This window comes from Gymnodraco acuticeps, unplaced genomic scaffold (genome assembly GCF_902827175.1).
Source record: "Gymnodraco acuticeps unplaced genomic scaffold, fGymAcu1.1, whole genome shotgun sequence".
NCBI classification, from domain to species: Eukaryota; Metazoa; Chordata; class Actinopteri; order Perciformes; family Bathydraconidae; genus Gymnodraco; species Gymnodraco acuticeps.
In genome coordinates this window covers 846256-862307 of record NW_022992199.1, presented here as the reverse complement: position 1 = coordinate 862307, position 16052 = coordinate 846256, and the positions used below count along the sequence as shown (strand labels likewise).

Sequence of the window (16052 nt, the reverse complement as noted above, 5' to 3'; positions counted from 1 at the left end):
TGCAGACTCGCTGTTTGAGGGCTTGATAGCCCACTCCCCTCCACACCGCTCCACACTCGTTGGTTTGGAACAGCACTTAATATGGCGGACCCTCCGCGCGAATGTGCAAACGGAGGGGGAGTGTGTAGGGGTAGGGTGTAGGGGGTGATTTGGGAATGGACCTCAGACTGCATAATACACAGAGAGAAGAAGAACAGACTGCGTGATATAAACAAGCATCAAATAGCGTGTGCGTTCCATTTCCCCTCTACAGCGAGAAGCTCACGGGGCTTTCCCGAACCTGTGTCGAGAGCTGGAGTTCAATGAAATCTCAGATTTGCCTTCTTAATCGTTTGTTTGGGTCCCTCACTTCCGTTTCGCTTCTCATGCACTGATTCGCTAGCTGAACAGCCAATCAGAGTGATTTATTTAGCCGACAGCCTACCGACTCAACATGTGGAATCGGCGGCGGAAGGTGTCGGCACCGCCGAAAAGACACGACGGGGCGGGACACACCAATCTGAGTAGGGCGACAGGACGCTCATCGACGGCCAGACATCCATCGACATCCATCGACATCTATCGACGGCCGAAATCGGCTTGGTGTGTAAGGACCTTTAAATACCAACCAACTGGTAGGAGCAGCGACATGTGAGGACGCAGTTTTCTGAGCTCTGCTTGGAAGGAACATTTCAAAAGTTATTTTCGCCTCTTTTCTCGTTCCCGTGGGGCAAATGTGTCTCTAAAGTGTTCAGCTATCTAAAAGTGACCGTGTTTTGATTTGGTTGTACATAAAACTCTAAAAAAATGTCGAGGAGTCAAAGACCGAAACCAGGCCCAAACGCAGCGGACTCGACTGAGGAAGACGAGGCCGGGTCGGCGGAGCCGCTGTCGGATACACAGGCAATCATGGCCGCCCTAAAGCGGACTGAGCAGTGTGTGCTAACTAAGATCGACTCAACAGTGACGGCGGCTGTAGGTGAATTGCACACCAAAATAGACAACCTGTCGAGGGACTTAAGATCAGAAATCTTCAATGTGCGCACAGAGTTTACTAAGGTTGTTGAAGATGTTAGGAAGGAGAACGCAACTTTCGTAACGCGTATTGAAGGCCTTGAGGAGCAGTGGCGTTTTCTCCTGGAGGCCAAGGGAAGCCAGTCTTCCCCTGTTTTTTCGGAGTGTAGTTATAATTTTAATAAATAAATAAAAACACTTCGTTTAGTTTCGGAAATTCTTTGCTGTGTGTTGCTGCCGGCCCGTCTCTCCCCCATTCTCATTGAGTATTTTACAAAGAGTGAAACAGCGCCCCTCTAGATGTTATGGTGAAACAGTAGATTGCACTCACTGTTGCGAGAGGAGGCCAGCCGAAATTGGCTTCCCTTGGTGAAAAAAAATTGAGAGATTGACCAATCAGATGAGGCTCACGTGATGCCCCTGCCAACCTGTGATTAGTCAGGGCCATGCCAAGGGAAGCAAGAGGCGGCCGGCTTCCCTTGCCTCACAATCCAATCAAATCGCATCAATTTAGTGGTGCAGTGACGTGTCCTAAAACCCGGAAGTAAGCTGCGCTCGGGTTCCCTCGACATTGGATTTTGGAAAATAGCTCGAAATAAGGTCAGTGGAAAACGAACCTGTTAAATAAATGCACGTTGTGTTCAGTCGGATAATATCCACATGTCTACCCTACTTTTATAATTTTCTAATCATAAATCGAATCGATAGAAGATAGATAGCGTCACTGCACCACTCTCACCGCCGTTAGAAAGTAGCAAGCAACTGAAGCAATTATGGAGGGTGGAGATTTGGAGTATTTACTCAAAAATAATTGTACTAAACTTCCGCTACAGCAGCAACAACAAATACAATCTGATGACAGGCCGATGCCCAAACTGGAGCTGTGTACAGCGAGGAACAAAGGAGCGAATCGGACGTAAAACGTTAAAGGTCTCCTGATTTAGTTTGTGAATGAATGCTTATTAGAGTTTGGGCTGGAGAGTGCGTGCGGACATGTCGGTTAGATAACAGGCGTGTGTAAGTCCTGCATCTGTATGATACAAATGTGTGTAAAATGATACCGGGTGCTGTAATCACTCATCTGGTTACGTTATTATATTGACCACCACACCACACCCCCCCCCCCCGACCCAAAAGAAAGGACGTATTATTGGCTTCCCCTAATTTTTTCCCACGCCACGCTACTGTTGAGGAGGGGGCTAATTGCTATGCTAACCGGGTAGTGGAACTCGAGGCTAAAGTTACTACGCTGTCCTCACAAGTAAACAAGTTGGTGGACAAAACCGAAGATCTAGAGTCTCGACAACGGAGAGATAATTGTCGACTAGTCGGTGTGGCGGAAGGGACTGGGAATATTCGACCAGAGAAAGCCATAGCTCAACTACTGCAGGATGCTCTGAGCCTGGACTACACACCGACGCTTGACCGTGCACATAGGGGCTTGCAGCCGAAACCAGCTGATGGGGATGCCCCGAGGCCGATCATCATTAAATTCCACTACTTTCAGGAGAAAGCAGATATTATACGGAAAGCCATGGGAGCGGGGCCCATCTTCCACAACGGCAAGCGTTTCTACATCTACCCGGACTACACGCTCTCGGTGAGGAAAAGGAGGGCAGCATTTACTGAGGTCCGGGGGCTGCTGCGCAGATGCCCTGGTGTGAAGTATGGACTTGTGTATCCAGCCACACTTAAAATCACAACCTCAGCTGGAGAGCAAAAGTCATTTGAAGACCCAACCAAGGCAAAGCACTACATTGAGACGGATTTGCACCCGCGGGACCCGGAGGGAGAGTGGTAATCAATATTGGGGCCATGACAGGTACTGTTGGAGCTGCAGGATAATGTCACAGCCTGTGTCACAATGACTACATTTTTGACTGTTAATTACACTACAGTTGGTTGCACTTTATGTGTGGACTATGGACAATGAGTCAGGGAAATTACAACAATGCATATTTTCTCAAGTTATAGCTGTTTATATCTCCCAACTGTAGGTGTTTAAGGCTGTTTTAAGTTATGACCACATAAGTGCAGCAATGTCGGTGCTATGAGAAGGGCCAGGTTTCATTTAAATTCATATTGTTCTGACCTTGCACAGTTCAGTCGAGTGTTTAGGTTAGTCTTGACGTGTTATATGCCTAAGAGTAGGACGAGTGTTTGTAGGGCAGTCTCAGGCTTTAAGAAGACCAGCCCGGGGATCCAGGATGGTAAGAGTTTATTTGTTGTTACTTTCTTAACTTTTGTCTGTTTTATGGTACTTTTTTGTTTTTCTATTGTTTCATGCCTTAACCCAAGATTGCACATATGTGTTCAGATTTTGCCAACTTTCAAGTCCAGACCATGTATCCAGTGGCAGAGTTATGGCTCCTGATGCTGTAGAAGATAAACAACAAGGTGCACTCTCTTTCATCAGCTGGAATGTCAAAGGCCTAAATAATATGGTTAAACAGAGTAAAATATTTGCCCATTTAAAATCATTGAAGCCTGATGTGATGTTTCTGCAGGAAACACATCTGAATATTAACTCCCAAAAGAGACTGAGATGCAGTTGGATTGGACAAGTGTATCACTCGCGTTTTGATTACAAAACCAGGGGCACAGCAATTTTAATTAGAAAGGGGATACCTTTTGAACTCTCTGAAATAGTATCTGATCCCAATGGTAGATATATTGTTGCAGTTGGCAGGTTGTTTAATACTCCTTTAATATTGGCTAACATCTATGGACCGAATTGGGATGACTCAAAGTTTTTCATAAACTTCTTCTCAGCCCTCCCTGACCTCAATACCTATAAATTGGTATTGGGTGGTGATTTTAACTGCGTTCTCCATGCCCGCCTTGACAGATCCAACCCTAGACCTGATAGTACCCTGTCAACATCTGCGATAGCTATAAACTCCTTCATGCGCTCCTGTGGCGGGCAAAACATCCTAATACTAAACAATTTTCGTTTTTCTCCCCTGTCCACCATAGCTATTCCAGGATTGATTATTTCATTGTAGATGACCAATTACTTCCCTTAATCCCCAGGAGCCAGTACCACAGGCTCCTGGACCATGGTCCAGTACAAATGGATATGATGTTTCCTGGTAATATAGCACCCCAACGCACCTGGCGTCTAGACCCCCATTTGCTTTCATATGAACACTTTAAAACTTACCTCAGTGGCCAGATTGACTTTTTTCTAGAAATTAATGACACCAGGGATATTTCGAGGAGTGTTCTATGGGAATCCCTAAAAGCTTACATCAGGGGACAGGCTATTTCATACACTGCACATAAAAATAAAGAGCGATCTAAGAAACTTAAAGAACTGACACACAGCATTGCAGATGTTGATAGACGGTATGCTCTCTTGCCCACGGCAGATCTTTTTAAAGAAAAAATACTGCTTCAATCTGAATTTAACACACTTTCGACGTGGAGAGCTGAAAAACATATTTTAAAAACTAAACAGGTTTACTATGAACATGGGGACAGAGCAGGGAGACTCCTCGCACTTCAGCTCAAGCAGCAGGCGCCTGGACAAACGATCCCAAGGATCAATACAGGTGCCGATTCGACTTCGCATAATCCCCAAATAATTAATGACCAGTTTAAGCAATACTATTCTACTTTATATCAATCAGAGGTAGATGTTAACTCGTCTGAAATTCAGTCGTTTCTGGATTCCTTACATATTCCAAAACTCTCACCAGACTCCCAGTGCTCCTTAGAGCAGCCATTAACGGTTGGAGAAATAGAAGGCGCAATCAGACTGTCTAGTACAGGGAAGGCACCAGGTCCGGATGGGTTTCCCATCGAGTTTTATAAGGAATATTCCTCAAAACTTGTGCCGGTTTTAAAATCGGTTTATGAAGAATCACTGGTTAATGGTAAATTGCCACCAACACTCTCTCAAGCGACAATTTCAGTGATATTGAAAAAAGACAAGGATCCCTCACAGTGTAGTTCCTATAGACCAATCAGCCTTCTTTGCTGTGATTATAAAATATTAACTAAAGTCCTTGCGCAGCGATTAGAAGCCTTTATTCCTAACATTATTGATAAAGACCAAACAGGTTTCATCTCTGGGCGACATTCATTTTTTAATGTACGGCGGTTATTTAATTTATTATTGTCCCCTAAATCCACAGTACGGCCTGAAATTATCCTGAGCCTTGATGCTGAAAAGGCGTTTGATAGGAATGAGTGGAACTATCTTTTTGCTGCCTTGGAAACATTTGGACTGGGACCTGTTTTTTGTAAATGGATTAAGACAATATACTCAGCTCCTACAGCCGCTGTTAGAACAAACAGTCTTATTTCCGAATATTTTATGCTCTACAGAGGAACAAGGCAGGGATGCTGCCTGTCACCCTATTTATTCAACATTGCAATTGAACCCTTAGCAATTGCTATCAGAACGGACAATAGGATTAAGGGCGTTTCCAGGGGCAACACAGTGCATAAAACATCTCTATATGCGGATGACCTGCTCTTGCAAATGTCAGACCCAATAGAAAGCATGCCATGTGTTCTCTCCTTGCTGAAGACATTTGGGAACATATCAGGTTACAAAATCTTTACTGTTTCCTCTCCATGACTTGGCAAGGCTGGAGGATTATGGTCATCTGCCCTTTAGGATTGAAAATGAAACATTTACTTACTTGGGTATTGAGATAGTAGGCTCGGTAAAGGATATTTTTAAGTACAATTATAAATCTATCCTGGAACGCACCAAGAATGATCTAGATAGGTGGTCGAAGCTGCCTGTCACACTAGCAGGGCGGATAAACGCTGTGAAAATGACAATATTGCCCAGATATTTGTACCTGTTTCAAATGATTCCGATTTTCATCCCAAAATCCTTTTTTGCCCAACTAGACAGCCTTATCTCTGCGTTTATATGGAATAAGAAGCCTGCACGCACAAAGAAGGCAAATCTGGAGAGGGTCAAATCTGAAGGTGGTTTGGGTCTACCTAATTTCCTATTTTATTACTGGGCAGCTAACATTGCTAAACTCACATACTGGATTACCACATTTGCAGACAAGGAGGGCCCAATATGGGCTACAATGGAGTTGGAGTCCACACTCCCAGTTTCCCCAATCTCATTTTTAACTGCCCCCCTTCCATTGAATGTTAAAGTAAGTGAGTTTAACTCAAACTTAGTGGTCCAAAACTCAATTAAGATCTGGGGTCAATTTAGGAAACATATGAATCTGAAAAGCATATGCAGTTTCTCGCCAATAATGTCTAATCACCTTTTTACACCATCCCGTTTGGACATGGCATTTGCTCTTTGGCATAGAAGTGACCTGGTCTATTTTCAAGATCTTTTTAGTGATGGCAGTTTTGCATCCTTTACACACTTGTGTAGGGATCACAACATACCAAAATCTCCCTTTTTTAGATACCTCCAGGCTCGGTCTTTTGCGTCTAAACATTTTCCAGGATATCCATGTCCACCCTCTAAAGATCTAGCTCACTGGGTTCTTAATGTGAATCCATTTAATAAAGGGGCTGTGTCCAAAATATATACATTGATTCTGAATAACTGCCCTCCCACATGGGACAAAACTAAAAAAGCATGGGAAGGAGATATTGGTGATTCTATTTCAGAGGAAGCCTGGGAAAACATTGTTTCACGTATACACACACCTCTTCTTTCTGTATTAGACATGGATTAATCCAATTGAAGGTGGTACACCGGCTACATTACTCCAACGACAGACTAGCTAAGATCTTTCCCAGTGTCGCTCCAACCTGTCCCAGGTGTCATTATTCTCCTGTTTCCCTGGGCCATATGTTCTGGTCATGTCCGTCATTAAGCAGTTTCTGGGCTTCTGTGTTTCGGTCACTCTCTGCAATATCTGGCAGGATACTATCGCCTAATCCTCAAACAGCTATTTTTGGAACTGTTAATACTGGACTAGGGTTCTCCTCCCTCCACAAAAATGCGATTGCCTATGCGTCGTTGCATGCCCGCCGTCTCATACTGCTGAATTGGAAAGGAAAAAATCCCCCTTCCTATATTCACTGGATCAGGGAAGTGATGCTTGGGCTAGACTTGGAAAAATTGAGATATGCAGTGCGCGGTTTAGTCAACAAATACGACAAAACTTGGTCGCTATTTATTACCCATGTTAGAGGCCTATCGCTCACCTGATTCACTTTGCATCTGTCTTTGACTATTGACCTGGGCACTCTGGGGTCACTAACTTTGGACTTGAAGTTGTTACGTACCTTGTCAGACTAAGGGTTTGGAAGGCTGGCAATAAGAATAGCATAAACTGAAATGCTTTTTTGGGTTATGTGATGTTTTATTATATCGGATTATCTACTAGTATACTGTCTATTATCGTCATTTCTGTTGTATGTGTTTAATCTGGTCTATTCCTTATTTTTTCATTTATTTTACTTGTATTTATATATTTTATTTCCATGACCATTCGTTTTTTTTTTCTTTCGTTTGTCTATTCACTGGGGAATAGCACCTGGAGGGGGAGAGGGGTGGGATCTGGGGCGTTTGCAACTTGTTGTCATAAATGTTGGACATACTGTATTTGTGATAAACTGAAAAATAAAGTTGTTTAAAAAATTAAAAAAATACCAACCAACTATGTGCAATATGTGCAATATGTGCAATATATATATATATATATATATGCCGTTAATAACTGTACAATATAACCTGGCTGCTAAATCCTCAGAACTGTTACAGGATGTGTATTTTGTAAATTGTGTAACTTTTTTAAATTATATAAAAACTTTTGTTTGTACTTTAACACTTGTGTATGCATGCTTCTACGTAACATTAAGCTGTCTTTGGCTTTTTTCTGCTGTAATAACTTACATTTGACTAATAAAGGTATTCTGATTCTGAACAACTTTTTGGTCCATTAGAATATTGTTCAAATGCTATTTCAAACCGAGCCAGATTGTTCATTTTTGTCTTTTTATGACATCAGCGACAGAAAGACAAATGATAAAATAACAACCGGCCTTATAGACTGGGGCTGTTTTTTCTTTAGAATCTCAATTTGAAGGCTGAATTTCTCAGCCACACTTGAGGGAGGGTTTTTGAAAAAGGCAGGCTGTCACCGTGTTATAACGTATTAGATCTTAAGATGCGCACTTCAGAGGTGCAATGCTGTGAAGTACATCTATTCCAGTGAGCTGGCGCTGATTGAACAGACTTTATTGGCAACTTCAATCAGGACAGGTGTCAATCAAAGAGTAGAGAGTGTTTTTTGTGCTTTCAACAGGCAACCATAAAGCAACACGAGAATAATGTTTGTTTAATAATATGTTTTCTTTCGAGGCGACACAGATGTTCTTTTTGTTGTTGTGACATTCTGAGGATTAAGTGAACAAACAAATAAAGGTTTGATATGAATATTTATTTAAAGACTTCTTACAGAAATAGTCATTTTAGATCAATATGTAGTGGCTTCCATATTTCATAGGAGAACAGTAAAACCTGTGCTGTCTTACAATATCACTGACCTCAAGAACTGATTCAAAGTATACAATATGTATCGATGGACAAATCATTTTAAGTGTCATCACAAGCATCATGCAGAAGCCATGAATAGGTGAGTCTTGGCGGATTAATTGTATCTGTTTATGATGAAATACAGACGTGTGGTACATTTAAAATGTGGCTGGATAACACAATACCTCATCTGAATGCTTCTGTCCCTTTGAGACATTTCTCCGTTCAAATCATTCTCCCTCTTATTCACATCACTTCAACCACTGAGTGTGAGAGAACAATGCTGTGAGATGATGTCTGATGAGTGGCCGTGCATGAGCGTATACCAGAAAAAGAAAGAAAAGGCTTCAAAAAAACAACCAAAGGCATTGCACATTTCCAAGATTAATCAGTGAGATTTTTAAGGCAAAAAAGTTGTCGAAAATACTCACGTAAAGATGTCATATTACAATTATTTTTTAAACCCCAGCGATGCATCTCTGTTCGTAACAAAATCCACCCATGCAAACTCAATGCATGCTTTTGAAAAGAAAACATCAGAATAAAACAGGATATTCATCACGAGCATTCGATTGAACCACTTTGTTAATATTATAAAAGGTACAGTAAACAACTTTAATGTTGTGTGAAGATTACGTGGGCGTTGATAAGGCCGCGCATGCTGACACGGTGCCGCCTTGGTGACACGAACAATGAGCGGTGTGAGGCTACCTCATTAAAATGCTGTGTGTCTCTTTGTAAATGTTATTGGCCTTGTAGTCTCCTCCACAATAAATGCTTTTGATCGTCACTCCTACACTGACGCAGCCTCAGAGGAACAGCGGTTTCTCACGTGACAAACCTAGCGCTACATGTTAAGTCTCTAAACTCCACGGGGTTCCTCTGCATTTCATTATCTCCTCCTGAGGGGAAATGTATGCGTGCCAAAGAAAAGACCTACATTTTTATACTGCAAATCACAGAGTAGCATGGTAGTTTTATTATGACGCGGCTTTGTAGTCATCGGCACAGAGTTTCTCAAGCCCTTTGTGGCTCTGACCTATTTAAAATCAATTTGTTAAACCCCTCCTGTCCAATCAGCAGCTAATTTAGGCCTGTTAAGCTTAGGATTTCTTCTCATGTTGAAGCTGGTGTCGGAATAATCAGAATGGATACTGGATATTCGCCTGAACGCTGTGTTGATTTCACATTACTGAGAAACGTGGCCATGAAAAGAGACATTTTCACACCTAATGCAACGTTTCATATATTTATATATTAACATATATTTATATATTAACAATTTAGTTCTAGGTCTTTCAAATGTGTCTCAGTTCAACGTTATTCTTGATATACATGATTCAGGCATTAGTAAATCCTTCGACTATGACCTCAGATCGAGGCAAACCGCAGAATTTAGGCATATTAAAAAGTGGAGAGAAATAAACTAACCATGTCAATTTGTGCGGGAACAGAAAGTTTGAGGGAGGGGCTCTAAGGGTGCTAAAGCTTAGAAACTGGTCAATTGGTTTGAATATCTCAGCTATGGATGTTGTTTTTTTGGTCACACTTGTTGGATCGGTGAAAAGTATGGATTTGGCAGATTTGGATCCAGTAGTTCAGGAATCACATTTTCTCTTAAGAGTTTAAAGAGAACATATTATGCTCATTTTCAGGCTCATATATCTGTATTTTGTGACTCTACTGTGACACGTTTATGTGATTGGTTAGCTGGCCGGCTCTGTTGTGATTGGTCAACCGCTTAGAGATGTCCCGCCCCTTAGCCTATCACGTACAATGTGTTTGAGCGCTAGCCAATAGAAGCGTGAGTGTTACATGGAAACAGGCTAGAGCAGGGGTGTCAAACTCAAGGCCCGGGGGCCAAATCCGGCCCGCGACTTCATTTTCTGTGGCCCCACAAGAGCTTGCAAAGAATATAATATGTTTATTATACGGTTACATGCAGATTTATAGAAGCACGTTGCCCATGAAATACATGTCCCACAATGCATCTCAAATTAGACTTTTTTCTCAGAATTTGAATTGAACCCTTTTTTTTACATTACTTTTTTTCAAAATGTCGCTTTTTTTTGTGACTTTTTTTTCCAGAATGTGGCTTTTCTTTTTAAATCATTGTGACATTCTCACTGAAGAGACTTGCAATTATTTGCCCTAGACTTCTGCTTTCAGACGTAGTTCATTACTAAGTTATTACCCTATCCGATAATAATCCAATGCAGAGGCAATGATGTAATATAATTAGGGATGCACGATATTGTTTTTTTGAAACCGATACCGATACCGATAACTTCCTGCTTCTCAAGACCGATACCGATAACAAAAAAATCTTTACGCCACTAATTATTTTAACGCGATTAACGTATGTGTATTTTTTTTCCTCGGCCGCCCCGTAGTTTCAGAGCGCATCGAGTTTAAAATACCATCTACAAGCTGATGCTGACAGCCCCGCTCCTGTCGCCCGCTTGTGGCAGACCACACTTCCACGCTCACCGGCAGGCACCGACTGGCCATCGGGAGGACCGGGAGGGTGTGTGTATGTGTGGCCCGAGCGAGCGAGAGAGAGACCTTACGTGCATTGTTGTTGTTAGCATCTGGTGCTAGCTAGCTGCGCTAACGGATATACGGAGCTGTTTAAATGAAAACAGAGGAGCGACATTTCGCCACAACTGCGCCGAGCACTTGACTTTATGCAGGAAGCCAGACAGTGGGACATTGTACGAAAAGTGTGCGCAACATGATTGCAGCGTCCAGGCAGCTCCGGTTCGAGCATATGCCTTGAGTTGCGTCACAGCCAGGCATGAGTTAGGGAGCGCTGGATTTGTGAAAAACTCCCCTCTTCCTAAACCACTAATACCACAGTACTGGCAAAACGGGAGGAGCCGAGTGAAAAACAAGCGTCCCTCATCCCAATCCACCCACACCGCAGTATTTTTTTCTTTTTTTTACCCAAAAATATATTGTATATTATCGGGGCTATTAATACTGGTATCGGGTTTATCGGGATGACGTCATAATTCCTAATATCGGACCGATAATTATCGTGCATCCCTAAATATAATACATTATATATTTATATATGTATATTTATATAGTCTTAAAGTCACAACCGGCCCTTTGAGTGCAACCTTAATGCAAATGTGGCCTGCCATGAAATTGAGTTTGACACCCCTGGGCTAGAGGGAAGGGAAACCCCAAAAACAATAATAGGGGCTCTTTGAGATAGTATTGCCACTATTTTGTCAGTCTGCACTTTGTATAAATAATTTTCCTCATGCGTGTCATTATTCTCTACAATGTATTTGATGAAGATCTAAATTGTGCAATTCAAGGAATGCACAGCTTTTATGGAGAATTGTTCTCACTAAGTGCTTTTTACTTTTGAAATAATTCATCTGGAGTTGCCTCTAAGGTCGTTAAACAGAATACTGTATGTGCTATTCAGACATTTCCATAACAGCTTGCTAATGCCGTTGACTTTAAAAAGGTTGAGGAATTCTGCTTAAGTAGATGTATCGAGCATAAATATCACGTCTTTGAAACCGCTGTTTCTCTGAGAAAAAAACCAAGCGATAAAACTCTTAATCCTCACTCAACCTTGGCCAAGTTATGTAAGTGTCATGCATGTTTCATATACAAATACATGTACTGGATGTGCAGTGTATACGAGAGTGCGGGTGTGAGATGAAGTCGACAAGATGTTGTGATGAATAAATGAAAGGCCCTGCCTTGTGTTTCAGGAGGAGAGTCACAGAGTCCCGGCAGTTTGCTGCAAGTCTACTCTCCACAAAACATACATATACAGTATATACAGAGTTTATACACTTATGTACATATAAAAACACTTTTCCTGCCTGTTCCAGTGCTACATTGTGCAATAAGACATCCCCGCTGTCGAAAACAGGGTCCCGACAATACAGAAGAGTACAAAATCTAGCGGCCCACCTGTGCCCACACTGAAGTACCCTATTCAGTCAAACTGAATAACCGTCTGTTCGGAAATGAGTCTCGGCCAACAGTGAGACGCTACACCTAACAAAATGTCGGATTTGGCAGGAAAATGTTGCTACGGAGTGGTCTACTTTAAACATATGTATCTAACCATTTGCTTATAAAAAATACAGGCCTGTCGTTCATGATTTAAATATGATTAACTTATGTATAAACATGAATAAGGCCTGTTAGTCATGATTTAAATATGATTACAGGCCTCAGTATAAAATGTTATATCAGCAGTAAAGAAGCAGCATTTACATATACAGTATATTGACCCATACACAAAAAAAGGCAAACATTTGTACAGTGTATAAATGTCTAAGAAAATGTTTCACAAGCGGTTTATAAGTAGATATCTTAGTTAAGCCAAGAATATAAGATGACTTTGAGGCGTACGTTTAGAAAAATGCTGTAAACCTTCTCTCACATGGATTCCTTGACTGAATAGGGCCCGGAAAAAGTACTGAAAGGATCAACAGTGCGTCGAATACATGCTGATCTTCACACATGTACACCTCTACGGACGGTGGCTGTAGCTCTGATAGGAACGAGTTTGTGCTTTGCTTTACAGGTTTCATTAATTGGCAAAAAACAGCAAGGTTGCATTTGAGTTTCAGCCCGAAACTTGGCTAAAAGTTTAGTGCAATTACCCGTTTTATCTTAGTGTTATTTTGCCCCACTTTATAGAGGAATACTTCACGTAAACTACCACGTTGTGAGCATCAAACACTCACCATCTGTAGACTTGCTCTTTTGCAGATGACACGTAAAATGGATTCCAATGGTGGTTACAAATGTTTATGATGTCATGTAAATAGGATAATCTGACGGGGATTGTCAATTTGTTTCCACTTCATTGTATAATTCACCCCTCAAAAACTCAGTTAATCTGCATTATCAGGACTGTTTGATCCGATCGCATTAGATTGAAAGAGCTGGAAAAATAAACAACTCTCTTATCAGAATTTGATTCAAATGGTGCTAAACTGTGTAAATTAGTTCAAATGTGTTTTTTTTCCTTAAATAAATACGTTGAAGTGGAGTAACAACAACTCGTAGGAATGTGTTGATTCATCAATGTATGTTGCTAATTTGGAGATACACTTTTTGTGGTTATCTTTTTACTTTCTGCCACAGGTAAATGACCAAATCTTAATTTCCCAGACACAACTCTGAAAGGCTCAGTTGTTTTCCACCTACAAAGTTTCCAATAAACACCTATTCCAATCAATAGGTGCAAACAGGGGAAGTGCCACAGGAATCCATTGTAAGTGTGAATCTAAACTGAGAGCAGCTGCTGCTTCAGGAGGTGAGAGTTTGATACTGAAAACACTGTCTTGTTTTGGTGACTTTTCCTAAGGAAGTGATTTGCTACCTGCTACTGATTATTACTGGCCTTTAGTTACAATATAGTTGGACAACATGGAGTTCAAAACTGTGCTCACAGTCGGGGAGCTGCTCAAATAAAAGCATCCTTGCATTTTGGTTAGTTGTTTTTTTCTGTGCTCTTATTCACAGTGTGTTTGCAACACAAAGGTGTGAGTCACCTGATCTGAAAGCTACGGAAGTGCTTTTATTCTCCCCCTACAGTTTGGCAAATAATTCATGAATACTATGTGTGAAATGTAAAACTGTGAACTAACACGTTGCTATTCAAACAACCTTATTTTTTTCTTGGCAATACGAAACAAAGTGAGAGGTAGAGAGACGTCAAACCGAACAAAAAATGCTTCTGATGTACAAGAGACTCGAACACACAGTCAGGTTCGGTAGTGATGTGTGTTTTTGACTTCTGGGCTTGGAGAGAACCCATGGTGGACATTTATTCCGACAAAAGAGTAAGGCTGGTTCAAGTCCCTGCTGCATTTGATTTGAGCCGACTCCCAGGGAGCACAGCTTCCTTAGAGTCGCGGCAGGTGGACGGAGCAGGAGGCGGGAAGATTTCAGGTGGATGATTGGCTTGTTCTTAATGAAACATGGCAGTGGGGGTGGGGGGGGGGGGGTGGAAGGGACAAAGCCCTGAGTGCAGGACAACAGTGCATGCTTCTCTTTAACTAGCACATGCTCCATTTATTAAAAAAACAAAAACAAAGAATGTGGCACCAGGGCCTTTGAACAACCTCCTGTTTACGCACCCGAAAAATAAGACTCTTCTGAAAGGTTTTCACATTGAGCGGTATAAATTTGTAAACATTTATATATCGGGAGATTTCGTGAAAGACAGAGGAAGTGGAAATAGAAATAGAAGAAAAAGGGCCTCGGCAGTTTGGTCCCTTTAGGTCTGACACCTTCAAGCGATCTGTTTCCTGTTCACGCTTCCAGGTGGAGGAACGTGAGCGGAAGCCCCCCCCCCACGACCCGGCAAAACCCCCACCTTCGTCCACTATGGGAGAAAATCCTGTCTTCTAAAAGGTCGACGCATCCTATTTGGGGTTATCCGGATCATTCCCTCGGCTCAACGTTCCCGAAAGTGCACCATGAGAGCGATGGAGTTTCGCCGTGTTGCTCAAAAGCTTCCAGTGAAGAGTAGGAAGAAGAAGAAGCAGAGAGAGGAGAGGAGAGTCGGCAGGCCGGCGCTGAAACGAGGCCTCCGTCCTTTAGATTCGGCTTACCCGTCTGCAGAGGAGGGGGTGGACGGCCGGGGGGGGGACAGGGGGTGTAGGGGGGCGGCAGGGGGCCCGGTTTGATCCCTCGGGTCCTCATGTAGGACAGGAACTGGTCTGGGATTTCAGCGAGAACTTCCTTAGCGAGGCGAGCCATGCTGAGGATGTGGTTCCCCCGCCGGTCGATGTAGTCTCTGAAGGGGACGAACTGTGGGGGGGAGAGGAGAGGGGACAAGGTGAGGAGAGGAAACAAGAGAGGAGAGAGAATGAGAGGAGGCAATAGGAGAAGAGAGGAACAAGGAGAGATGAGATAAGCAAGGGGAGAGAGGAGAAAAGGACATAGAAGAGAAAAGAAAACAAAAGGGGGAATACAATTAGAGTAGGGGAGAGGAAACAAGGTGAGGACGTAAGGAAAGGAGAAAAAAGAGAAGAGAGAAGAAACGAGGAGTACGGAGCCCTGGAGGGTTCATAGAGAGAAAAATAAATAAAACGTGGCCACGTTTTACTTTCTCGTGCGCACGCTTTAGTAACTCGTGCGCACGAGTTACTAAAGCGTGGCCTCGTTTTATTTAAATTGAGGGATTCCTGTCCGTGACTCACAGTATCTGCTGCCCACAGCTGTTTTATAGAAGGAAAACCTCCTTCACTTTATGAAATCTCAGCAGCACCAGTGGCCTGTACTACGAAGCAGGATTGGCTATTTACACTATTCATTCATGAAGTATGACGCTGCGCTGTCAGCACGCGTCTCCATGTTTGTGATTGGTCAAATGTTGCTAACCCCGTCCCTTTCACCTGAGCGCGCTCTCAGCCGGACAGAGAAACCCTGGTTGATTTACTGAGTTGATAACCAGCTTCGTAGGACCGCTTATCGACATCGCGTTTGTTAGGGTCAGTTAAGCCGGGTAAATCGAACATATTCAGGTCCAGGGTCTGTTGAACTGGCTTCGTCGTACAGGGCACTGGAGGCAGTAACGTGT

At 42.5% G+C, this 16052-nt stretch overlaps 2 protein-coding genes across 4 annotated transcripts in view; both read right to left on the bottom strand.

The window, feature by feature from the left end:
- Window positions 1–15173, bottom strand: part of cpa4 (carboxypeptidase A4) — a 49912-nt gene extending 34739 nt beyond the window's left edge. Inside the window, exon 1 of the mRNA XM_034205550.1 lies at window positions 15082–15173. The gene's annotated coding sequence lies outside the window, so the exon portion shown is untranslated. The remainder of the gene's footprint in view (window positions 1–15081) is intronic.
- Window positions 11572–16052, bottom strand: part of LOC117539392 (copine-8-like) — a 116006-nt gene continuing 111525 nt past the window's right edge. For all 3 annotated transcript variants that reach the window (XM_034205549.1, XM_034205548.1, XM_034205547.1), the window contains one exon: window positions 11572–15280. In XM_034205549.1, coding sequence (XP_034061440.1) covers window positions 14912–15280 — 369 coding nt within the window. In that variant the 3' untranslated portion in view covers window positions 11572–14911. The remainder of the gene's footprint in view (window positions 15281–16052) is intronic.